The sequence below is a fragment of the Piliocolobus tephrosceles genome, chromosome 5 (genome assembly GCF_002776525.5).
Source record: "Piliocolobus tephrosceles isolate RC106 chromosome 5, ASM277652v3, whole genome shotgun sequence".
NCBI classification, from domain to species: Eukaryota; Metazoa; Chordata; class Mammalia; order Primates; family Cercopithecidae; genus Piliocolobus; species Piliocolobus tephrosceles.
In genome coordinates, this window is record NC_045438.1 from 6383186 (window position 1) to 6409663 (window position 26478).

Genomic DNA, 26478 nt, shown 5'->3' on the forward strand with positions numbered 1-26478 from the left:
ATTTGTTACGTAAGTATACACGTGCCATGGTGTTTTGCTGCACCCATCAACCCATCGTCTACATTCAGTATTTCTCTTAATGCTATCCCACCCTTAATCCCCCATCCCTCAGCAGGCCCCAGTGTGTGATGTTCCCCTCCCTGTGTTCATGTGTTCTCATTGTTCAACTCCCATTTATGAGTGAGAACATGCAGTGTTTGGTTTTCTGTTCTTGTGTTAGTTTGCTGAGAATGATGGTTTCCAGCTTCAGGAATATATTATGAGCTAAGTTCTATATCCTAATAGAAGTCCTCTATTTGATGATTATTATATACGGCAATTAACACTGGCCTAAGAGTCATAGCCAGTAGGAATGGTAGCTTCTTGACAAGTCAGAGTACGAGGATGTGTTCCCGAAACACAAAAAAGTTTAAGAAAATGATATTGCTCTTGAAGGAACTAAACGGACTTTTGCCTTTTGTATTTTAATGTAAAGGAAAATATTAAAATGAATGAATGATATCGCTGCTGAAAGTAAAACATTTTCCTGAATACAGATGACATCATATTATGGTCATGAACTGGAGGTGTGTCTTATTAGACATTTAGATCTGCTATGTGAAATCTGCTGGTTATAGAGCATCTTAGAGTCACAAGGCCCCAAGTTGAATCCTGGCAGTGCCATCTACTCACTTTTATGAGAAATAAAATAGACCTAATAACTACCTTATATAACTGTTATAAGATTACAACAAAATAATGTAAAATAATGCTTAGCATGGTGTTGGGGTCAATACATGTGAATATAACAATGTTAAAATTGAGTTTTTGATTGAGGTTATGAAGACACAATAGAAGTAAAATTTCTAAGTCAGATCTCCATGCAGTTGACAAGGGAATCAGTCAAAGATAGGTATGGCTGCTCTTGGATCTCTCCGCTTGTTAATAATTTAGAAAGGATACATGGAGTGGAATGGAGGAAGAATTAGCTGATGGCATTTTGCTTTTGAAGAAAGCTGTTGGCACACTATGGGATCCCCTTTATTCCTGGGCTAATGAATGGGACCCCAAACCTAATGAGAGGGTGCTTCAGGAAGACCACTCTGAGGGCTAACTCTCCATCCTCTGCAGTTGGAAGGATAGAACACAGGTGCCTGACTCAGGTTGAGAAGGCTAAAGCAACCTATGGAAGTAGGATAGAGGTGACTTAGGGCACCAGCCTCTGTTTCTCCTGGTAATTATCAGGGCAAGGGATGTGTAAATATTATCTTAGGACCATAAGTGGGTCTCCTAATGAGCAAAAGTGCCACGGCACTGTAGATGGACGGTCTGGAGGAGTTTTGGGTTTTGCCCAAGAAAGCTTCTGCTGGAGGATAAGAGGAGACCTGTAAGGGAGAATGTGGTGGGAGAACTGCCCAGGAAACAGAAGCTGAGAGGCGACCGGGTGCAGGCATCCTAGAAATGTCTGCATCTTAGCAACTTCAGTGAGGGTTCCTTTAGAGATGGGGAAGCCCCAAAGGCCCTGCAAGAGTGTCCCAGAGAGGAGTCAGCTTGAGTTTCTGCCAGCAGGCTCAGAGTGGGAAGTCGACTGAGTGTGGCATTCTCATCTTTACTCCCTCTTCTCTTTGCTCTTAGCCTGAATGCTCAGAACCCAGCTGGGAAGGAAAAGTGGGGAAGCAGCTGTAGTAGAGAAACAGAGAGGAAGCCTCCCATACCATGTTTCCACTGCTGCCTTTTGGCCTGCAGCGGGCCCGAGCTGGGGAAGGAGAGAAGATTTGACACCTGATCACGTAGCAGTAGAATGTTTTGGTTATCATCTGGGACTGGGCATCTAGGCTTGAATTGAGACTGTGTTTGTGATTTTAAGTGCAAATAAGACTGTCTAATACCTAAAAGTGGGCAGAAAAACTTTGCTGGAGCTTTCATCTTGGGACAGGGGAGTGTTATTCTCACAGACTACAAATTAAAGACCACTGGGAAGAACATGAAAAGTGTATGCTTTTATTATTCGTTGTGCTTGTCCGCTGTATTGGTTGCATTACTGTGGTTGATGTTGTGTTAGAAAGGCCAGGCGCGGTGGCTCACGCCTGTAATCCCAGCACTTTGGGAGGCCGAGGCGGGCGGATCACAAAGTCAGGAGATCAAGACCATCCTGGCTAACACGGTGAAACCCCGTCTCTACTAAAAATACAAAAAATTAGCCGGGCGTGTGGCGGGCATCTGTAGTCCCAGCTACTCAGGAGGCTGAGGCAGGAGAATGGCGTGAACGCGGGAGGCGGAGCTTGCAGTGAGCCCAGATCGTGCCACTGCACTCCAGCCTGGGTGACAGAGCCAGACTCTGTCTCAAAAAAAAAAAAAAAAAGAAAGGTTACTTTCATATTCAGTGTTGTACACCTAAAGTCTTGATTTTTGTTTGATATTTCCCTGCATATTTCTGGCTTACAGCAAATACTCCTATACTGCAAGTCAACTCAGTTATTTAGGAGGGCATTTTGTAGCCAGGTTTCTCACAGTCCTTACTAGAAAACTTATTTGCTTAAAGTTAATATTCTACGTGTATATTACTGAGTATTTTTATATCCAAGGTGAAAATTAGGTAACACTTACTTTGATAACCTTCGATACTGAAATAATGCAGCATGAACCGTAATATAGCAGTTTGGAGACTTGATGTCCCATTTGCTCATAAACAGAAACAAAACACCGACATTTTAAAAGTATTATTTTAAATTGAAGTGTGATACACATAATAAAAATGCACAATTGATAAGAGTTTAGTTTGGTGAGTACAAAGTGAATACACCCAGGTAACCAGCACCAAGTTATGAAACAGAATAAGGTTAACATCCCAGTCACTGACCCCTCATATCAATAGTTTTGCTTGGTTTTGTTATTTATTTATTTATTTATTTGTTTGTTTATTTATTTATTTATTTTAGAGACAGTCTTGTTCTGTTGACCAGGCTGGACTGGAGTATAGTGGCGCAATCATTCCTAACTCACTGCAGCCTTGACCTTCTGGGCTGAAATGATCCTCCTGCCTCAGCCTCCCAAGTAGCTGTGACTACAGGCGTGTGCCACCAATGGTGGTTAATTTAAAAACAATTATTTTTATTATTATTTTTTGTTGAGACAGGGTCTGCTACCATTGCCTAGACTGGCCTTGCACTCCTGGCCTCAAGCAATTCTTCCATCTCAACCTCCCAAAATGCTGTAACTAAAGGTGTGAGACACCACTGAGCCCGGCTCAGCCCTGCTTTTTATTAATGAGACTGTATATTTGAGTTTGCGAGATTCATTCATATTGTTGTGTGTAGCTGCAGTTGTTGTTTATTTACAAGCCTGCATTCAACCAGATGACAAATTTTTAGCTAATTCAATTGGTTTATTAGTTGATAGACATTTGGATAGTTCTATTTATTGGTTGATGGACATTTGGATTGTTTCCAGGTTTAGACCCTTACAAATCAGGCAACTAAAAACATTATTAAACACATGTTTTGGTGAATATATTGTGCACTTTTATTGATTTTATGCTTAGGCGTGGAATTACTGTATTACCTGTATGACTATGTTCAACTCTAGTAGATAAGGAAAAACGGTTTTCCAAAGTGGTGGTAAAAATTACTCTTCCATCAACTGTGTGTGGGAAGTCACTCCACTTCCTTGTTAATACTGTCTTTTTTCATTTTAGCTTTTCTGGTGTGTGCCAGTTCCTTTTCTTGAAAAAAAAAAAATTTTTTTTTGTCCTAGCTATTGGCATGCCCTCAGTAAATCTCCATATGGGAAGTGGGATGTCTTCTTTCCTTTCATAAGACCATTGCACCAGCCTGACTACTCATTGAAGCATAAAGTTCTATATTTAGCAAGGAATGCAGAATAACATTCTGGTGGTAAATGCTGCCCAATACTTATCAATAACTTTGCTAAGTGAAAGCATAGGTATAAAGTGCATTAGTCAATATTTTGAATGTAAGTGCAGAAATCCCTATTCAAAATAGTTTCACCAAAAAGGTAGTTAATTGACTCTTGTAGCTGAACAGCCAGGCTTGACTGGCTCCTGGGATTAAGCTTCACTTTCCAAATCAACACTGCCTCCCACTAGGCTGCTTCTCTTCTAAGGCAAGCTTGCTTCCTGCCTAGAGGCCAGGATTCTGCCAATAGCGCCAAACTCCCATCAGTAAACCAAAACCAAAACCAAAACAGCAGCCACACCAACAAAACTCTTCCTGTCTTTCTGGAACTATCAAGTCCTGGAACTGGGGTTCCTTGGCTCTTATTGCACTAATTATGTCTCTTTTGGCTCCAGGTGGCTATCAGGTCCCTCTGGACCACATGCTTTTAGAGAAGCAACAATTCTCTGAGGAAAATTGGGGGTGCTGTTAACAGAAGAAGGGTCAATGGTGGGTGGGCGGCAAGAGTAACAAAATAACCACTCAAGTCAGACTAGATAAAAATAACACAGTCTAGTTATTCCTGTAGATCCTACGGGACTCACCCTTGGATTAAGCAATACTGCTGGAACATTGCATGTGTGGATTGCATCATTTTAGGCTCTGTGGAATTGCTTTTATTGAACTGTGTTAGGACATTCTGTTACCAGCCTGCATTGAGGTACGATATAATGAACAGTCCTGTGGAATTCCATGCATTATTGTAAGACGGTATTGAGCACACTGTTTATTTCCATTGCCACATTATAGGATTTCATGGGAGAAATTTCTCCCTGGTCTCTGCACCAGGAAGAGTCAAACTGTTCCTAAAAACCTTTCATGATTTTATCTTATGGATACTGTGATTCCTCAAAATGGTAAGGTTTCCTTCTTTGCATTGCTAGAGTGATAGAGTCAATTTTATGGCTTGTTTTAATCAAGTATACTAGGCTTTGAAGCATGGATTCTTTTAGTGCTAGCCTCACCCCTTTATTTTTATATCTCCTTCAGTATTATTTCCCAGTTCTCACACTCTCTCTTTTGTTCTATATCCTTTGGAAACTTTCTTAAATCTTTTCTGAGACGAAGTTGAGAAATACATATAATTTTATGTATATTTCATTTTATGCATTGAAAATGTCACCATAAAGTAAATAAATCTGCTTGGCTTTAGCAAGAAGTTTATTAACAGGAATTATTTTGGGTTCCAGTTTTAGATGGAGGAGTTGTAAAACACTACAGAATTAAAAGACTGGATGAAGGGGGCTTTTTTCTCACCCGGAGAAGAACCTTTTCAACACTGAACGAATTTGTGAGCCACTACACCAAGACGAGTGACGGCCTGTGTGTCAAGCTGGGGAAACCATGCTTAAAGGTGAAAATGCTTTCAAGCTGTGTTTGCTTATTGAAGTATTTTTTCATGGAATATCAGTTCAGGAAAAAAAATTGTCATTTTATTACCTGTGGCAGGTATAGGCAAACCATGGCCCATGAGCTCACACTGACGTATGCTTGTTTTTGTAAATAAGTTTTATTTGCGCAGATGCTCATTCATATATGAGTTTTCTTTGGATTCTTTTGTGCCACAACAGCAGAGTTTAGAAGCTGCCACAGAGACCATAGGGCAGGTGGTAAACTAGAATATGAGTTATTGGAGGGCAGGGGTCTTGCTTGTTTTGTTTATAGAAAAGCACCTAGTCAATGCTTAAAACAATTTTACTTACTAAATGGATGAGTAAATAAATGAATGAACAAATAAGGAAATGAAAAAATGAGTTTGAAAAATATAAAACATTTAATTATGCAAAATAAATGATACATATAATAAAACTAGAGCCAAAGAGTTTGGGAAGGATTTGTGGGTGAGATGGAACTTCAGCTGGGCCTTGAAACTAAGAGGATTTAGCTAGATGAAGAGGGACAGAGAAGTCATTCCAGACCTGAGTGACGATGGCATTAGGTATGGGATCAGACAGGTTGACAAGAAGGTGTCTGACTTCCCAAGATTTGGAAGATCAATTTGAAGAGTTAACAATGCAGATTCTCCCACCATACTTTTTGATTTTGAAGCAATAATAGTACAGTTTACAATATTTTGTTTTAAAAAATGTTTTATTTAAAAGTACCTAGACTATTATTTTCAACAAAATAATATTAAATATACCCCCCTATTTTTTTTTTTTTTTAACAATCGCTCTTATTATTCTATGGAACAGATCCAGGTCCCAGCTCCATTTGATTTGTCATATAAAACCGTGGACCAGTGGGAGATAGACCGCAACTCCATACAGCTTCTGAAGCGATTGGGATCTGGTCAGTTCGGCGAAGTATGGGAAGGTCTGTGGAACAATACCACTCCAGTAGCAGTGAAAACATTAAAACCAGGTGCGAGAACAATAAAGGTTAAATGGCATATGTTGATTTTTATGAGCTCAATTTAACACTGTAAATATCTAAGAGGTCATGGAGTGGCTAATACTGGCAGCAAGCAGGTGTTGTGGTCATTCTCTCTAGCCCAGGTGACCCCAACATATGGATAAGGCATTAAAATATAAAAACAAGAGCACACTTCCTGGTTCAACTGAGTCTTAAAATATCGCTGATTGAAGAGTCTGACAACTCATCTCTTCTCTGGAGTTAGGATTCAGTCTTCCAATGTCCTTCTTCCCATTTTGTTCTTAGCCTTAGTTAACAGATACTGACTTAACTGAAAGTATTTTAAAAATCAGAAGGAATCTTGATACTATTCAGGAAACAACTATTTCTAAAAGTATTAATTTTCTATGGTTCAAAGGCAAAATGGTCCATCTTAAGAAACTTGTATTTGAAAATGTAGGACCTTTTTTTTCCCTTCCGTCTTCCTTTTTCCTGTGATGGCAAGTAAAATTATATTGAAATCAGTATTTATTCAGCCAGGCTTTATTCCCTCTATTTAAAAGAGAGACTAAGTAACTTCCCAAATACTTTCTAGTTATGTGATCTAGTGTAAAGTTTTGAACTCTATGCTTCAGTTTTGTCATTTGTAAAACAGAAGTAATAATAAGGCCAGCCAAGAAGATAAATTAGGTCATTAGTGGAAATTCTTTGTATAGTACCTGGTTTACAGTAAGTGATGGATAAAAACTATTATTATAATAATGGAAAAGTCAGTAAATGGCATAGCTGGGATTTGAACCCACATCTATTACTATTGCATCACACCTCATGGAAGTGGCAGTCTATAAAAGTGCAACATTGCTGTAGTAACCTCGTATGTACCTTTATAACAGAGGTAAGAAGAATCAACATAGGCTAGATTGTAGTTTTCTGGGAGACCTGCATTATTTACCTAGCCCAGAATTCTTAGAGGTTTGGTAATTCTTAGAGGTCTGGTGGCAGAACTTGAGCACTTGGGATTTGATTGCTGGCAGGATAGGGTAACACTATGGTTCCCAAACTGTGTGCCAAGGCCCTTGAGGGCACCACGGTGAATTCACAGGAGTGCTGTGGAATACTTAAAAGTTTTGAAGTTAACATCCTGAATATTGTACAACCTTTAAGTAGTTCATGGTTTCAACTTTAAAACAACATTTGTTTTGTTGACATTGTATCTTTGTAAAGCTGGGTTTTTGATGGTTGCTATGGTCAAATGCAAAATCCACACAAAAATCAATATGGACCAGAAAATGGGGGTAGCAGTGCTCCATCTGATTCTAAGATTGGAGAAGTTGTGCAGTGTCCCAGGAATGCATATATCACTTTAGTAAGCACTTGTAGTTAAGAATTAAATGAAAAATTGTCTTTTCCTTTCAATTTACCTGTGTTACTTTTTCAAATGGCTGTTACATTGTTAGGATAAATACTTCTTAACTTGTTTGGATCTAACCCAGTAATCAAAAGAACTATTAGTTTTTTTTTTTTTCCAGTTAGAGACATCATGAAAAAAGTTATGGAGACACTAAGGGTTCCATGAACTGAAAATGTTGGGATCCTCTGGTGTAACAAGTTAATAGTGTCAAATTTGACATAACATAAATCTGTGTTTAAACCTGGCTCTGCCCTCTGTGACTTTGGACAATTTTTTAACCTTTTGGAATCTTCTCATCTGGAAGTGGGAAGCATAATAGTTCCTACTTTCTAGGGTTTTATGAGGACAAATGGAGCCAATGTACGTAAAGTATATGCAGCAAGTTCTTAATAAATGTTAGCCTCCATGGGGCTGCTGACAGATGTGTCCACTGAAGTGCAAATTTACTAGTGCAGGAATTCAGTTTCAGCATTTTCATCTGCCAGATGAAGCAAGAGACAGGCACTTTTAAGTGGCCAGATGCTATATGAGTGCTCCAGGTGAGGACATTCTATTCTAGCACCTGAGATTTTCACAATCACTGTGTGTATATGCTTTTAAACCCTAATCTTGTTAATAAATCATGGCTAAACTTTATTGTCCAACCTAATAATTCTTTTCTAAGAAGAGGCAGCTAGCTAGCCTTCCTAACACTGTTCTCTAAGGAAGCCCTTTGGGAAGTCAAAGGACAACAAAAAAGTCAGATTTCTCATATTAAAAAAAAAAAAAGATAGCTTTCTCTCCAACAGGAATAATTACTATTGATTTACAGTGTAATAGCCACAAACAGCTTTTGTGATTGGTTAAATGTCTTCACTTCACTGGGGCCATTAATCAATCTTAGCAGCTATTTATTGCTTAGCAGGCTACTACGCAGTAAAGATGAGCCTGAAGTGAACTCCTACAGTAGCTTTGACAGGAAAAAAATTAATATTTAATGTTACATTACTAGCTGAGTTGAGATTGGGCTTCTGGTGAGCTATAACCAGCATGGCCATGAAGGAGTGCTCTGAAACAGTCTTCACCTGAAGAGGCTTCTGACCTACTGTGATTTCAGTTCTTGTGCATAGTCTGATTTGGGAATGAGTTTGAGTGTCCTACATTGCTTGAATCTGATGGCCACACAACATAGAAATTTCAGTAACATAAATATATATTGTATATATAATTTTCTTTTTCTTTTCTTTTTTTTCTTTTCTTGTCTTTTTTTTTCCCCAGTCTGGAGTGCAATGACATGATCTCAGATCACTGTAACCTCTACCTCCTGGGTTCAAGTGATTCTTCTGCCTCCAAGTGATTCTCCTGCCTCAGCCTCCTGAGTAACTGGGATTATAGGCACCTGACACTACGTCTGGCTAATTTTTATATTTTTAGTAGAGACATGGTTTCACCTTGTTGGCCAGGCTGGTCTCCTAACTCCTGACCTCAAGTGATCCGCCTGCCTTGGCATCCCAAAGTTCTGGGATCACAGACATGAGCCACCGCACCCATCTTCATTTTCTGTATGGTGATCATAATTGCTGCTATCACTGGAAGCTTATATTTTTGGGGTGGTAGTGGGGGGAATCCCCACTGTGTTGATATTTGACCATAGGCCAAACTAGTTGTAACAATCAAGAACAAAGTCCTTTATTATGGTTTAGGTGTCTCTTATTCTCAGCTCCATTTTGCGACTGTGATTCCAAATTTTAATCCTATTTGACTGTGTGGAGTAAACCAGTGGTAGAGATGGAATTGATGGAGCTGAGAAACATGTAACGGAAAAGAGAATCAGCCATTTTCTCCTATTCTCTCTAAGTCCTTGTCCCTTTTCTTCCTTAGCCTGTGATATATACTTACAGCTGGTCTGTTTGGTTTTTCCGAGACTATGCATTATCAGTGATAATATAAATAATGATGGTCACTGAACACATACGTGCAGGCATTGCTATTATCTTGTTAATGATCTTATGATGTCAGTAAAATTATTAGCCATGTTTTACAGATGAAGAAACTGAAGTTTAGAGAGGTTTGATAACTTGCTCAAGATCACACAGAGCGCTAGTGGCAGAGAGCTGAGATTTGTCTAGAATGCAGAGTCTGATCAGTCCAGGTCTGAACTTCTGGGTTCTCAAAGGGGAGACTGCTCAAATGTTTTATGTGAAATGATGTGCAGGTGACATGTAACTAACTCAACTTCACATTAATAAACAAGTCACAGTGTTGTCTTAGAATGTCAAAGCTTATCCATGCCTGGGTTTAAATATCAGTTATAAAGTCTTCAACATCAAGAGGATGATGAATGTAGTAGTCTCTTGGAGCATCAATGGAAACCATATTTGCATTATTCATAGTGAATACTAAGATGTGAAATGACAATATTCCTTTAATTACAGTAATGCCTCTGAAACATCATATTCTAAAAGAAAATATTTTAAAATTACTGGTGAAATGTAAACTCCAGGTAATCTTCCTCCTCTTAGATTTTATTTGATGGCAACTACTTGACACCTTGCATGGTGAGTCAGAGTGGAGCCATTAAAATATAATTTAATTGCAGGCAAGTCTTCTAAATAGGCCTTAATATTGTCTCTCCTCCAATAGCCATGCTATTAAGGCTCTGACTCTGGAAGCAGATAGTACAGGAGAAAATATTAAATATCAGTTTCAAGTTGAACATATAAAACAGGTGAAAAAAAACCCCATTAACTTTTGGGGATGGTCTTGGATGTTTTCCACTTGGCCTACACACTATGTTCCTACAGAATTAAAGATAAAATTATTGCAGAATATCAGTGTTTTAGGTTTTTTCCAGCTGTTCCCACAGTGGGCACCAAGGACAGGGCAGCTATCAGTCTCTGGCTGCAGTAATTAAATATTCAGTGACCTTCAGTGCTCATGTTAATAGAATGTTTTCCTTTTGTGTTAAGATGCCTTGTTTTATCAGTTAGATTATCAGTCTCTCCTTTTTCCTTCGTTTTTCATGTAGACCTGAATCTACCTCTCTTCACCTACAGGTCATAACATATAAACCGTATACTCCTGATGCACCAACACATCCAGTTATTAGGTTGCTCTGGCTGAACTGATTCTCTTCTTGATAACTCTGAAGATTTGTGACACTGATGCTCTTACTCTACTGAGAAGCAGGAGGCAATCTTGATGATTCCCACCAGGCTGCTGTGAGGATAGGAATGCCTCAATAACATAAAGTGATTTCTGCCTCTTCTTGTTTCAGGTTCAATGGATCCACGTGACTTCCTGAGGGAGGCACAGATAATGAAGAACCTAAGACATCCAAAGCTTATCCAGCTTTATGCTGTTTGCACTTTAGAAGATCCAATTTATATTATTACAGAGTTGATGAGACATGGAAGTCTGCAAGAATATCTCCAAAGTAAGCAAAGACTTAATAAAAGGAGAGAAAAAAAAAGAGGAATTTAGTTTAGCTAGTCCTATAAATGTCAATTTAGCAAGCCTTCTGTAACCCAAAGGATATTTACTATGTGTATGTCTGTGAGAATGAATGTCTTCACATTGAATGGCTCAGCTACTATTTAATAGGTTATATACTGTATACTCAAAAGGTGGAAAATACTTGTGCAGTGGAAGAGAAAATTTTTCACAATAGATATATTAGAGTAATTGAATGTAACGTGGGAAATTAAAGAATGGATGTTTTGCATGATGCTTTATTTCCTGCACTAATTGAACATTATCAGTTATGGACCAGTATTTTCTATGGCACAGAATTCGGGGACGTGGAATACATTTGGGGCAAAAGGGAAGGAAGTATCCTATGTTTATTTTCTTTGCCAGTAGTTGACAACTTGTACTTCTTGCTGTTTAAAATACTTCCACTGCTAGGCAACATAAGAATTGTCAGCAAAAAAGCAGAAATATACTATTGCTTTATTTCTCTATTTGTTTCCTGTAGTCAGAGAAGACTGAAGGGCATTGTGAAATTTTGATGTTTATTACAAATGGATAATTTAGTAAACAACAATACAGTATAATGAACATTAAAATGAGATGTTCAAAGACGGTGAGATCAAGTACTGATGAATAATTCAAGCTTGAAAAGGAGACTTCTATAATTTCTTGAAATGTCAGGGTGGGAATGATAGAATGTATAGAGGTAAAGGGAGGTGAGAATGATGAAACAAAGATTTCAGAAACATAAGAATATCCTCTGATTTCAGGATGCCTTGTGAAGTTGGTAACGTTAAACTATAAAACAAGATAAGAAGAACAAAGAACATAATAAGGCCTGTTGAATGCCATTAAAAACAGAAATATACTCAGCTTCATTGCAGAAAAATATTGAATTTAACAGCATCAGAATATGTTACCCACCATAGAAAGATTAAACTCAGCTATTAATAACCCCTTTTGCCTTATTCCCAGGAGGACAAAGTGCAAACGTCATCTTGGGTCATATCTAGCAAAAAATGCTTTATAAAGGTCCCTAATAGTATTCACATAATTACATGTAATGGCCTATTCCCCATCCTCAGATCTACCGACAGCATTTAATTCAATAGACGCTTTCTCCTCTTGGAAATAGTTCCTTCATTTGGCTTTCAGGACACTTCACTCAATGGCATTTGCTCCTTCCTTTCTTGGTGATTCTTTTCAACCTATGTGATTTCCTTCATTCCCAGACCTCTCAGTATCTTGGAGTTCTCCAAGACTGTTCATAACATCACTAGTTCCCTTATTAATTTCATCTAATCTCATTGTTTAATCTTTTTGTGTCCTGACAATTCTCCAAATTTTATTCCCCCTTTACTTGAGAATCATACCCAACTGCCTTCTGAACATCTCTACTTGAATATTGTATCAGTCTGCATAATGTAAATATGCTGCAATAACTAACAGTCTCCAAATCCCCAAGGGCTTAACACACATGATTATTTCTTATCCATGCTACATCGCAAAATATATTGGCTGGTGGCTCAGTTCTTTTGATCACCCTGGCAGAGAAAGGGGATGAGACTAATCTCACCCTGATTCTTAAAGCTTCTGACCAGTAGTGACAAAGATAATTCTGTTCCCTTTCCATTTGGACAAATCAAGTCAAAGAGGGTAGGGAGGTACAATTCTGTAAAGTGCTTGAAAGGAGGGAAAAATCATTGTTTGTGAACAGCCCTAATTTCTACTATAGTAGAAATGTCTATTAGACATCTCAAGATGACATGCCCCAAACTGATCTCCCTGTATTCTCCCCAGTAATCTGCTACTCTTGCAGTCTTTCCTTCTTTGACCATATCAACACTCAGGCCTAATACCTTGGTATCGTCTCTACTTTTCATGTTCCATCTCTAACCTGCTAGCAAAATCCCATTGGCTGGCCTTCAAAATATATAGAGGATTTTACCTCTCCTCAATGCTCCTACCCTGATCCAGGCTGCCATTGCCTCTCTCCTGAATTCTGCAGTAGCTCCCGGCTGGTCTTCATCTTCTGGTTCTTGTCGCCTTCAGTTTCTTCTCAACACAACAGCTAGAGAGATGCAGTTAAAATGTAAATCAAAGCATGTGTGACTCATGAAGTCCTGCATGGCCTGGCTCTCTGTTCCCTCTCTGATCTCATCTTCTACAACCTTCTTCTTACTCAGTGTGTGTCAGCCACAATAGCCCTCTTTGCTATTTTTCCTACCCTCTGAGCATGCTTTTGCCTCACTCGTTATTTCCTCTGCCTGAATTTTTTTGTTGTTTTGACATTTATCCACATGCTCACTTCTAATTTCCTCAAAATCTCTACTTAGATGTTTCCATCTTGGTGAGTGCTTCACTGGTCACCCTCTGAATTTTAAAATTTAATCTCTTTCGACTGACTCTTAAAGTATTCCTTTTCCCTTGTTTTTTATTTTATCTTCTTGGCTGTTAAGCATCTTATACTGTGTATCTTATTTATTTGACTTGTTTTTAGTATCCTCTGAATATAACTCAACAGAGGCAGATAGTGTTTTCTTTGTTTCAAAGTTAGAACAGTGTCTGGCACATAAGAAAGTATGTACTAATTAGGTATTGAATAAACAGATTAAGTTGGGACCATCTTGAACCTAACAAGATTGGGACTTGGAGTCAAGCTTGTTTTGAGACTCTTGGTATCAGCTTGAAAAGTTCCACTTGGTACGTGGCCAACTCCTTTGGCATTGAGGATTTTTGTGGCCTGGTAATGTGGTTTACTCGGGGCTAAGTATGAACCCTATCAGCTTCAGGGTTAGGCCACCATTAGGGTCAAGTTTCCCAGTGCCTTCATTTGTGAGGATGATGCTTAGCAGCCAGGAGGAGTAATGAACATGTGCTCACTGCAGACAGCTCCTTCCCCAATCAAGAGGGTTCACATTCAATAAAGCGATCTTAAAAATGGATGTGCCACTCTTAAGCAGCCCATCATAATGAATATTATTAAGCTGAAAGATTCTTGAGTAATGGAATATAGTTGAAAATATTTTCTTGCTGCAAATGTAAATTATCATAGATTTGTGAACTTTTACATCAGTTTTGACCTCTGTTGGTTGTAGGAAAAGTATGTGTTGAGGTTTACTTAGGCAGTACTGAGGTTACTGCACCCTTCAAAGTAGGAAGTGTGTGTCACTCAGTTTCCTCCAGTATTATGCCTATCAGTGCAAACCTTTTTCTATCCACTGTAATAAAATTAGATGTCATATATGATAGCTGAAATAACATACATATTTTTTCTATATAACCATTTTTGTAGTTTCTAAGCTTGGCTGGATAATTTTTGTAATACATTTCTGCAAAATGAGAGAGATCTGTAAAAAAAAGTTTAGTATTGAGGGTAATTAATGACAGATACATCTTATTACAATTTAAAGAGGATAAATAGCTCCATTTTAAAAAAGTTTAGTTTGACTTGTTTTTTCCCCAGTAAATACTTATAGAACATCTATTATATATCAGACAACTTATTACCTATTCCTTTGAGTAATAGGAATCCCCATGAAATGGGTGAGAATAATTGCAATACTTACTTCATATAGTTGTTCAGAGTATTAAATTAGGTGATTGACTGGAAATGAACTATACAAGATAGTGATAGGAGAGGATCATATATATACTTTTTTTTCTTTAAAAACACTGTAGTACTTTGTGACAGGCAATTTCTAAGTCTTTTATAAATATTAATTCATTTTTCTTTGTTTTCAATTACTTTTATTTTTTAAAATTATATTTAAAATTCTGGGATACATGTGCAGAATGTGCAGGTTTGTTACATAGGTATACATGTGCCATGGTGGTTTGCTGCTCCCATCAACCTATCGTCTACATTAGGTATTTCTCCTAATGCTATCCCTCCCCTTGCTCACCACCCCCCGACAGGCCCCGGTGTGTGATGTTCCCCTCCCTGTATCCATGTGTTCTTACTCTTCAATTCTCACTTATGAGTGAGAACATGCGGTGTTCGGTTTTCTGTTCTTGTGTTAGTTTGCTGAGAGTGATGGTTTCCAGTTTCATCCGTGTTCCTGCAAAGGACATGAACTCATTCTTTTTTATGGCTGCATAGTATTCCATGGTGTATATGTGCCACATTTTCTTTATCCAGTCTATCATTGATGGGTGTTTGGGTTGGTTCCAAGTCTTTGCTATCATGAATAGTACCGCAATAAGCATGCATGTGCATGCGTCTTTATAGTAGAATGATTTATAATCCTTTGGGTGTATACCCAGCAGTGGGATTGCTGGGTCAAATGGTATTTCTAGTTCTAGATCCTTGAGGAATTGCCACACTGTCCTCCATAATGGTTGAACTAGTTTATACCCCCACCAACAATGTAAAAGCATTCCTATTTTTCCATATCCTGTCCAGCATCTGTTGTTTCTGGACTTTTTAATATCCCATTCTAACTGACGTGACATCCTATCTCATTGTGGTTTTGATTTGGATTTCTCTAATGATCAGTGAGGATGAGCTTTTTTTCATGTATTTGTTGGCTGCAAAAATGCCTTCTTTTGAAAAGTGTCTGTTCATATCCTTTGCCCACTTTTTGATGAGGTTTTTTTTTTTTTTTGTAAATTTGTTTAAGTTCCTTGTAGATTCTTGGTATTAGCCCTTTGTCAGGTGAATAGATTGCAAAAATTTTCTCCCATTCTGTAGGTTCCCTGTTCACTCTGATGATAGTTTCTTTTGCTGTGCAGAAGCTCTTCAGTTTAATGAGATCCCATTTGTCAATTTGGGCTTTTGTTGCCATTGCTTTTGGTGTTTTAGTCATGAAGTCTTTGCCCATGCCTATGTCCTGAATGGTATTGCCTAGGTTTTCTTCAGGGTTTTTATGGCTTTAGGTCTTATGTTTAAATCTTTAATCCATCATGAGTTAATTTTTGTGTAAGGTGTAAGGAAGGGGTCCCGTTTCAGTTTTCTGCATATGCTAGCCAGTTTTCCCAACAGCATTTATTAAATGGGGAATCCTTTCCCCATTGATTGTTTTTGTAAGGTTTGTCAAAGATCAGATAGTTGTAGATGTAAGGTGTTATTTCTGAGGCCTCTGTTCTGTTCCATTGGTCTATACATCTGTTTTGGTACCACTACCATGCTGTTTTGGTTACTGTAACCTTGTAGTATAGTTTGAAGACAGGTAGCATGATGCCTCCAGCTTTGTTCTTTTTGCTTAGGATTGTCTTGGCTATGTGGGTTCTTTTTTGGTTCCATATGAAATTTAAAGTAGTTTTTTCTAATTCTGTGAAGCTTGATGGCAATAGCATTGAATCTACAAATTACCTTGGGCAGTATGACCATTTTCACAATATTGATTCTTTCTATCCGTGAGCATGGAATATTTTTCCATTTGTCTATGTCCTCTCTTATTTCCTTGAGCAGTGGTTTGTAGTTCTCCTTAAAGAGGTCCTTAACACTCAATAAACTAAGTATTGACAGAACTTATGTCAAAATAATAAGAGTTGTTTATGACAAACCCACAGCCAATATCATACCGAATGGGCAAAAGCTGGAAGCATTACCTTTGAAAACTGGCACAAGACAAGGATGCCCTCTCTCATCACTCCTATTCCACATAGTTCTGGCCAGGACAATCAGGCAAGAGAAAGAAATAAAGGGTATTCAAATAGGAAGAGAGGAAGTCATGTTATCTCTGTTTGCAGATGACATGATTGTATATTTAGAAAACCCCATCATCTCAGCCCAAAAACTCCTTAAGCTGATAAACAACTTCAGCAAAGTCTCAGGATACAAAATCAATGTGCAAAAATCACAAGCATTCCTATACACCAGTAATAGACAAATAGAGAGCCAAATCATGAGCAAACTCCCATTCACAATTGCTACAAAGGGAATAAAATTCCTAGGAATACAACTTACAAGGGAACTTCATTTATCTAACCACCTTATGAGGTAAGTATTAGTAGTCCCACTTCACAGTTGAAGAAACAGTTATGGAGAGATTAGGTAACTCATCCAAGTCGGAAGTTTGGCTTCATAGTTCATGTTTTTAACTGTATTCATAGCACTGATGTTATCTTCGTAACATCAATCTGTATTAGTTGTCTATTGCTGCACAAAACAGTACCACAAAACTTAGTGGCTTAAAGCAGCAAATGTTTATTATCTCACAATTTCTGTGGTTAGGAATCTAGGTGTAGCTTAGCTGCGTCTCCTAGTTCAGGGCCTCTTACAAGGCTGCAGTCAGGGTGTTGACAAGTACCCAGTCATGTGAAGGCTCTGATGGAGGTAAATCCACTTCTAAACTCACTCATTTGACTCTTGGCAGGAGTCGTTTCCTCCTGGGCTGTTGGACTGAGGAAATCAATTCCTTTCTGGTTGTTGGCTGCAAGATGCCCTTTGCTCCTTGCTACAGGGACCTTTCCATTGGGCACCTTGCAACATAGCAGCTTGCTTTATTAGAGTGAGCAAGCGAGAGAACAACAGGGTCGAGAGTATCTGTAAGGCAAAGTCACAGCCTCTTCTAATTTAATCTTGGAAGTGATATCCCACCTACTTCTGCCATATTCTGTTGTTAAACATGAGTCACTAGGTCCAGGCCACAATTAGTAGAAGAGGCTTTCACAAAGGCTTGAATATCAGGAGGTACAGATAACTGGGAGCCATTTTAGAAGATACCACATAACTCACGGTTAGTAACCAGCTTGTCTTAATTTCCATACATTTCTTTTCTTATTGAGCATTAGGATGTGGCCAGCACCCTAGAAACCCCCTGAATTTGATATCAAAAGGCCTGGCTATTTTGGCTATCATAGCAGCAATGTTTTGCCGTTATGCTGCATACTAAGTTATAATTTATTTTCATGCTTATGTCTTGTATTAGACTGCATAATGTCATCTGCCGTAATATAGAATTCAAAACTCTCTATGACTTAATACAAAACAATGGGTTTTTTTTTTTTTTTTTTTGATATGGGCCAGGCTGCTCTGCTAGGTGACTTTCTCTAAAGGATAATACAGGGATTTAGACTCATGTGGCTCTACCATTTTGAAATGCATCCCTCTAGCCATAAAGATGTGGGAGATTTTAACACCCAGGCTTGTAAGTGATGTTCATCATTTCTGCACACATTGCATTGCCCAGAACTAGTGACAGGGCTCAACTTAACTCTAAGGGAAGATGGGAAATGTAATCTTCTGTCTGTGCTCAGGGATAAAAGAAAGGACAAAAGGATTGGTAAGCAGTTAGTTTCACCTCACAACTTATTGAGATATGCTACTTGCCTTAAAAAAATAAATATATATGTACACACACACACTGCTTAAGTGTTTCCCTTAAAAATTCTTTTGGCTCTCTTTATTTCATTTTTTATTAAAAATAGCATATATGTAGAAAACACATAATCATACAATATCATTTAACATGTAATTGTAAAGCAAACAAATACGCAACCATTCAGTCACTGCCCAGATCAAGCATTAGGATGTGGCCAGCACCCTAGAAACCCCCTGAATACTTTATCAATTACAACCCCTCACTATCCCAAATTTTATGATAATTGCTTTCCCATTACTTTGTGTTTACCTCTACCAGAACCTTCTTGTTTTCCTTCTTGATTAGGATTTTGGAATTTGCCACCTCCTTCTTCTGTCTCCATGTCCTCCACTCGTATTTAGCCCTCAAATCCTTCTACCTACCTGATCTCCAGTCAAACTGCTCTTCCTATCCCCAAGATCTCCAGGGACTCCCTTATTATATTTAACAAATGTCTTAGTCCTTTTCTTCGTGGACTTATTTGTGGAATTTGACTATGATGGCATTTTCTCTTTCTCAAAACCTTTGACATGTTACAAGTTTCTCTAGTGGTTTTCTTCTCATATTCTTTTGGCTGATTCTTCACAGTTTTCTTGTAGGTTTATCTTCCTCTGCCCACCTTCAATATTGGTGTTTCTCTGTCATTTCCTAGCAATCTCACCCACTTTTACTGTTTTAACTCCCACTTATAACTTATGATTGTTAAATCTATATCCTCTTGCTGCATATTCTCCCCTGAGTTCCAGACCCATAGCTTGTCTTCCTTCAGTCATTTCCACATGGGTAATTCATATGTATCTCTAACTTAGCAAGTTCTATGTTTTATCTTGATTAGATAGGAGCAATGATAATAACAGATAGGATCTACCGAGTTCTTTCTAGGTGCCAAGCACTGCTTTAAGTCTTTTACATGAATTAATTCATTTTAATTTTCATTTTAACAGGAAATACCATAAAGTAGTTACTATTATCATTGTACAGATGAGGAAACTGATGCATAGGAATGTTAAGCTGCTTGCCCAAGGTCACAAAGAAATATCAGGCATATCCTTGATTGAAAGTCTGGCCCTCTAGCTTCAAACCAGATTTCCTGACCCCTGTAATGCCTACAGCTGCCTCTCAAGTCAGGGCTTGTGTCTATGCTTTTGACCATGAGTCTCATGGACTTTGTGTAGTATTCAGCTTATTCAGACAGGGATATATAAGAGGAATATTAGTTTGAGTTGATGTGACATTATTTTAATTCTCCAGACATCTGAAAACATCTGTCAACAGTATGGCAGCTAAATCCTACCCAGGGATGACTCACCCCATTTCAAAGTAGAAGGAGTCAGTATTATTTTGTGTACAAATACAAAATAGGTAAGTCAAATGCAAATACAAAGAGTCAGTCACCACAAAATAATGCTGACCCCCCTCTACTAATAATAATCAAACTGATTATACTATATAAATTTTTTAATACTTAGTTATAAAGAATTACCAGTAGGAGAAACTTTGCCTATTGAAGGTCTGTCCATGTCTGGAAAGATGAGCAACCTATTCTAAGAATAACAGACTAAGGCAGAGAAAAAAAAATGTATCAAGCTTGGTGGTACAAATGTAATATACATACTTTATAACTATGGATAGACCTTTCATTTGTATTAGTGAGCTAGTTTTTAAAAACAACATGATGGAAGAATGAGAAATTTTCATTGGCTCAGCCATAAAAGTTAGTATTGTTTTATTGGCTCAATGACTAAAACAAAGTACGCAATGCTTGAAAGAAATTCAGTAGCAGTTAAGTATTAATTTCCATGAAGAAATTAGTTAGTGACATATGGTACTGAAATCATGTGAAAAAAAATGCTCAACAGCACTTATCATTAGACAAATGCAAATCAAAACCACAATGAGATACCATCTCTCACCAGCCAGAATGGCCATTAAAAAGTCAAAAAATAACAGATGCTGGCAAGGTTGTAGAGAGAAAGAAATGCTTGTACACTGTTGGTAGGGGTGTACATTAGTTCAATCATTGTGGAAGACAGTGCAGCGATTCCTCAAATATCTAAAAACAGACCTACCATTTGACCCAGCAATCCCATTACTGGATATATACCCAAAGGAATATACATTGTTTTATCATAAAGACACATACACATGTATGTTTCTTGCAGCACCATTCACAATAGCAAAGACATGGAATTAACCTAAATGCCCATCAGTGGTAGAATGGATAAAGAAAATGTGGTACGTATACACCATGGAATACTATGCAGCCATAAAAAATGAAATCATGTCCTTTGCAGCAACGTGGATGGAGCTGGAGGCCATTATCCTTAGCAAACTAATGCAGGATCAGAAAGCCAAATACCACATGTTCTCACTTATAAGTGAGAGCTGTGTTCACCCACACAGAGGGGAACAACACATACTGGGTCCTATGAGAGGGTGAAGGTGGGGAGGAAGGAAAAGATCAGGAAAAATAACTAATGGGTACTAAGCTTAATACCTGGGTGACAAAATAATCTGTGCAATAATCCCCCATGACACAAGTTGACCTATATAACAAACCTGGAAATGAACCCCTGAACTTAAAATAAAAGATAAATAAAATTTAAAAAAAGAAAAAAGGCAAAATAGCCACAGTCTCAGATAATTGTAGCCATGTTTGAATCATGCGATGACTTGTTACTTGTAATACTCATTCGAGGAAGAGAGGGCCTTGGAATATGTTTGGACTCTGAAAAAATTGTTGCCTTATTAACCTTTCACAGCAAACTAAGTTGTGTTAATGTGGAATATATATATATATATATATATATATATATATATAGCTCAACAGATCAGTGTCATTGTACTTAATCTCACTGATAGCTCATTCATTGAAAATTCTCAGAATTCACTTTAATAGTTCAAATGTTCTCTAAAGTAACTTTCTTACTTTTCTCTTTTTGCTTAGGTGATGCTGGGTCAAAAATCCATCTGACTCAACAGGTAGACATAGCGGCACAGGTTGCCTCTGGAATGGCCTATCTGGAGTCTCGGAACTACATTCACAGAGATCTGGCTGCCAGAAATGTCCTTGTTGGTGAACATAATATCTACAAAGTAGCAGATTTTGGACTTGCCAGAGTTTTTAAGGTGGATTTGGTTTTGTTTTAATTAGTTTTCATAATAGGTCAAAAGTCTAACAGTTAGTAAACCAATAGATATACTGTTATTCTTTAAAACAATGTTTCTCCAAGTTCTGTAGTCCATAAACTACTTCAATAGTCCAAAACCTTACAAACTGCCTGCACATTCCTATCTCTTTATCAAGGAGAAACAAAATAGAGAAAACAGTGACCAACCAGATTGGAAAGTATGTACTTAAGTGTATAGTTGAATTAATGATCTGTTTTTCAGTTAGTACCAGTCACCTCTATTTGCCTATATTTCCTTTACAAAAGCTGTACACTTTGTGCAGTGTTAACCTAACCACCATTACTCACTATATGCCAGACTAATTTGCATGCCACCAGAATTCTTCAGCAATCATTGGCTTTTTGATTTCCCAATTTTTACCTCAGTCTGAAAGATACTCCATAGGAGATGTAATATTAGGTGTTTTTCTCTTAAATTAATTTGAAATTTCCATATTGTACCCTAAAAATATGGATACAGGGCATGAAACAACAAATAAATGATTCCCTTTTAATCTTCATGAATTCATCATTTTTTTTCTTTTTGTAAATTAATTAGTACCCCAGTGAGTTTATATATTAATTTAAAACACTTAGATCATACTTTTCATTATTAGCAAGTGGTTACATGGTAATTATCAAAGTCAGTGGCTTTTCAGTATCATCAGTAAATCAAACAATAGACTTTGCTTCCTTTTTTTTTCGCTCAGGATCAGATGTGAAGCCTGAATCATGTATTAATTCTCCAAATGTAGTAGAATGTTTCTTTCAGTGCTATTCTTGGCACATAGTAGGCTCTTAAATAATATTTTATTAATGACTTCCCACATATTTTTCAGTCTTGTATACCAGATTCAGAATTTGCTAATGTAATTGTCAATTGAACTAAGCTCATTTTGAATCTTTTTTCTCTAAATTTTAATCTGAAACAGATTATAGATGAATGAGGGTAGCAAAAAAAATTGCTTTAACTTGGCCTGGATTCCTTAATGCATTAACAGGTAGATCAAAATGAAGACATCTATGAATCGAAACACGAAAGAAAGCTGCCGGTGAAGTGGACTGCCCCCGAAGCCATTCGTACTAATAAATTCAGCATTAAGTCCGATGTGTGGTCATTTGGAATCCTTCTTTATGAAATCATTACTTATGGCAAAATGCCTTACAGTGGTGAGTAATTAATTCTGAAGTGGACCTTTCTGCTGCAGGTCACTTACTTAGGTGTGACTTTAACTGCTTCTCCCAGGCTTAGAGGGCAGAGTTATGAGGCTGACCATACCAAGTACCTGCGGGAGCTTGATAGATAAAATTTGATGATGGTAATTTGCATTAATGAGGTGGTTTATTACTTCCCTCTCCTTTGCTAGTGAATTGCAGTCATAGACATCGCTTGCTGCAGGACTTAGTTTAATCTGTGTAACCTGGGAAGGGGATGGTAGACCTCAAAGCTTTGCCAAGGAAATTGACTTACTTAGTAACCTAGAGTATAAATGGCTATAAGTTTAAGACTCTGAGCTTTAACTTGCTTTTTTGTTGTTGTTGTTATTGTTTCTGTTCTGTATTTTCTAGGTATGACAGGTGCCCAGGTAATCCAGATGTTGGCTCAAAACTATAGACTTCCCCAGCCATCCAATTGTCCACAGCAATTTTACAACATCATGTTGGAGTGCTGGAATGCAGAGCCTAAGGAACGACCTACATTTGAGACACTGCATTGGAAACTTGAGGACTATTTTGAAACAGACTCTTCATATTCAGATGCAAATAACTTCATAAGATGAACACTGGAGAAGAATATCAAATAATAAAGTAGCAAAACAAATTCAAATAGTCAGTTCCAAAGTACAATGTTATCAACCAACTCCACAATCAGTTTATCCTGAAGTATTCAAGTGATAGGATAAAGTTGGCCATGTATTATAAAAAAGATTATTTGTGCATTTTATTGACTGGGCAACACTGCAAGGCAATCAAGGTGATATATAATTTCCTCACTGCCTGGTAAAATTAAGCACACTAAACAAAGTTATTTTTCTTTTTAAGAGATACTTACATTTCAATTTATTGTTTGAAATGCCGATCAAGAGAATCAACAGATGATAGTCAGTTTTTACTCAGTGGCTGTTGTAGCATCTTCCCGTTTACTGATTAGAGTGGTTATTCATTATTCCTCAGATTGCTGAATCCCATCAGGCTGTTATTATAAAGGAATTTGATTGCTTTGCTGCACAGCAGGACCTGTGCTTTGAGATTTTTTTTTCTCTTTTAAAATATCCTGTAACTACAATGATGGTAAAGCCATGTTAAATGACTTGATTGTACTTGGAGTAATTGCACATTTTTTCCTATGCATAAAAAAATGATGCAGCTGTTGAGAAAACGAATTAAAATCTTTTTCATTTTGCAGAAGGAAATGATGGAATTTTCCTATACTTCAGTATGTGTCAACTGAGAGTCATATACATTAGTTTTAATCCCTTAATATTGAGAATCATGTTGCAAAGCTAATGAGTTATTATCTATGGAAATGTGAGAAATATCTAATAGCCTGTAAAGTCTGAGAAATAAGTATCAAAATAGTTTAGGAAAATGAGAGGAGAACAGTAGGATTGCTGTGGCCTAGACTTCTGAGTAATTAATAAAGAAAAAGAAATACCCTTTGGCCTAGAGATCAGAGTTTTATTTATTTTTATTTTTTACTTTTTATTATAGTTTAAGTTCTGGGGTGCATGTGCAGAAAGTGCAGTTTTGTTACATAGGTATACTCGCGCCATGGTGGTTTGCTGCACCCATCAACCCGTCATCTACATTAGGTATTTCTCCTAGTGCTGTTCCTCCCCTAGCCCTCCATCCCCTGACAGGCCCCAGTGTGTGATGTTCCCCTCCCTGTGTCCATGTGTTCTCATTGTTCAGCTCCCACTTATGAGTGAGAACATGCAGTGTTTGGTTTTCTGCTCTTGTGTTAGTTTGCTGAGAATGATTGTTTCCAGCTTCATCCATGTCCCTGCAAATGACATGAGCTCACCCTTTTTTATGGCTGCATAGTATTCTATTGTATATATGTGCCACATTTTCTTTATCCAGTCTATCATTGATGGGCGTTTGGGTTGGTTCCAAGTCTTTTCTATTGTGAATAGTGCCACAGTAAACATGCATGTGCATGTGTCTTTATAGTAGAATGATTTATAATCCTTTGGGTATATACCCAGTAATGGAATTGCTGGGTCAAATGGTATTTTTAGTTCTAGATCCTTGAGGAATTGCTAGACTTTCCTCCACAATGGTTGAACTGATTTACACTCCCACCAACAGTGTAAAAGTGTTCTTATTTCTCCATATCCTCTTCAGCATCTGTTGTTTCCTGACTTTTTAATGATCTCCATTCTAACTGGTGTGAGATGGTGTCTCATTGTGGTTTTGATTTGGATTTCTCTAATGATCAGTGATGATGAGCTTTTTTTCATATGTCTGTTGGCTGCATAAATGTCTTCTTTTGAAAAGTGTCTGTTCAAATCCTTCACGCACTTTTTATGGGGTTGTCTGTTTTTTTCTTGTAAGTTTGTTTATGTTCCTTGTAGATTCTTGGTATTAGCCCTTTGTCATATGGATAGCTTGCAAAAATTTTCTCCCATTCTGTAGGTTGACTGTTTACTCTGATGATAGTTTCTTTTGCTGCCTAGAAGATCTTTAGTTTAATTAGATCCCATTTATCAATTTAGGCTTTTGTTGCCATTGGTTTTTGTGTTTTAGTCATGACATCTTTTGCCATGCCTATGTCCTGAATGGTTTTCTTCTAGGCTTTCTTCTAGGTTTTTTATGGTTTTAGGTCTTACGTTTAAGTCTTTAATCCATCTTGAGTTAATTTTTGTATAAGGTGTAAGGAAGGGGTCCCGTTTCAGTTTTCTGCATATGCTAGCCAGTTTTCCCAACACCATTTATTAAATAGGAAATCCTTTCCCCATTGCTTGTTTTTGTCAGGTTTATCAAAAATCAGATGGCTGTAGATGTGTGGTGGTATTTCTGAGGCCTCTGTTCTGTTCCATTGGTCTATATGTTTGTTTTGGTACCACTACCATGCTGTTTTGTTTACTGTAGGCTTGTGATATAGTTTGAAATCAGGTAGCATGATGCCTACAACTTTGTTCTTTTTGCTTAGGATTGTCTTGGCTATGCAGGCTCTTTTTTGATTCCATATGAAGTTTAAAGTAGTTTTTTCCAGTTCTGTGAAGAAAGTCAATGGTAGTTTGATGGGGATAGCATTGAATATATAAATTGCCTTGGGCAATATGGCCATTTTCACAATATTGATTCTTCCTATCCATGAGCATGGAATGTTTTTCAATTTATTTGTATCCTGTCTTATTTCCTTCGGCAGTGGTTTGTAGTTCTCCTTGAAGAGGTCCTTCACATCCATTGTAAGTTGTATTTCTAGGTATTTTATTCTCTTTGCAGCAATTGTGAATGGGAGTTCACTCATGATTTGGCTCTCTGTTTGTTATTGGCATATAGGAATGCATGTGATTTTTGCACATTGATTTTGTATCCTGAGACTTTGCTGAAGTTGCTTATCAGCTTAAGGAGATTTTGGGCTGAGATGGTGGGGTTTCCTACTTATACAATTATATCATCTGCAAACAGAGACAATTTGGCTTCCTCTTTTCCTATTTGAGTACCCTTTCTTTCTTTCTCTTACCTGATTGCCCTGGCCAGAACTTTCAATACTATGTTGAATAGGAGTGGTGAGAGAGGGCATCCTTGTCTTGTGCCAGTTTTCAAAGGGAATGCTTCCAGCTTTTGCCCATTCAGTATGATATTGGCTCTGGTTTTGTCATAAATCTGTCTTATTATTTTGA

General features: G+C 37.6%; 1 protein-coding gene across 1 annotated transcript in view; it reads left to right on the forward strand.

The window, feature by feature from the left end:
* The window catches only part of FRK (fyn related Src family tyrosine kinase), a 169462-nt gene extending 145526 nt beyond the window's left edge, over positions 1-23936 (forward strand). The window contains exons 5-10 of the mRNA XM_023219032.2: positions 5123-5286; positions 6128-6296; positions 10955-11113; positions 21403-21584; positions 22627-22795; positions 23195-23936. Coding sequence (XP_023074800.1) covers positions 5123-5286; positions 6128-6296; positions 10955-11113; positions 21403-21584; positions 22627-22795; positions 23195-23406 — 1055 coding nt within the window. The 3' untranslated portion in view covers positions 23407-23936. The remainder of the gene's footprint in view (positions 1-5122; positions 5287-6127; positions 6297-10954; positions 11114-21402; positions 21585-22626; positions 22796-23194) is intronic.
* The last annotated feature ends 2542 nt before the right edge of the window (positions 23937-26478 follow it).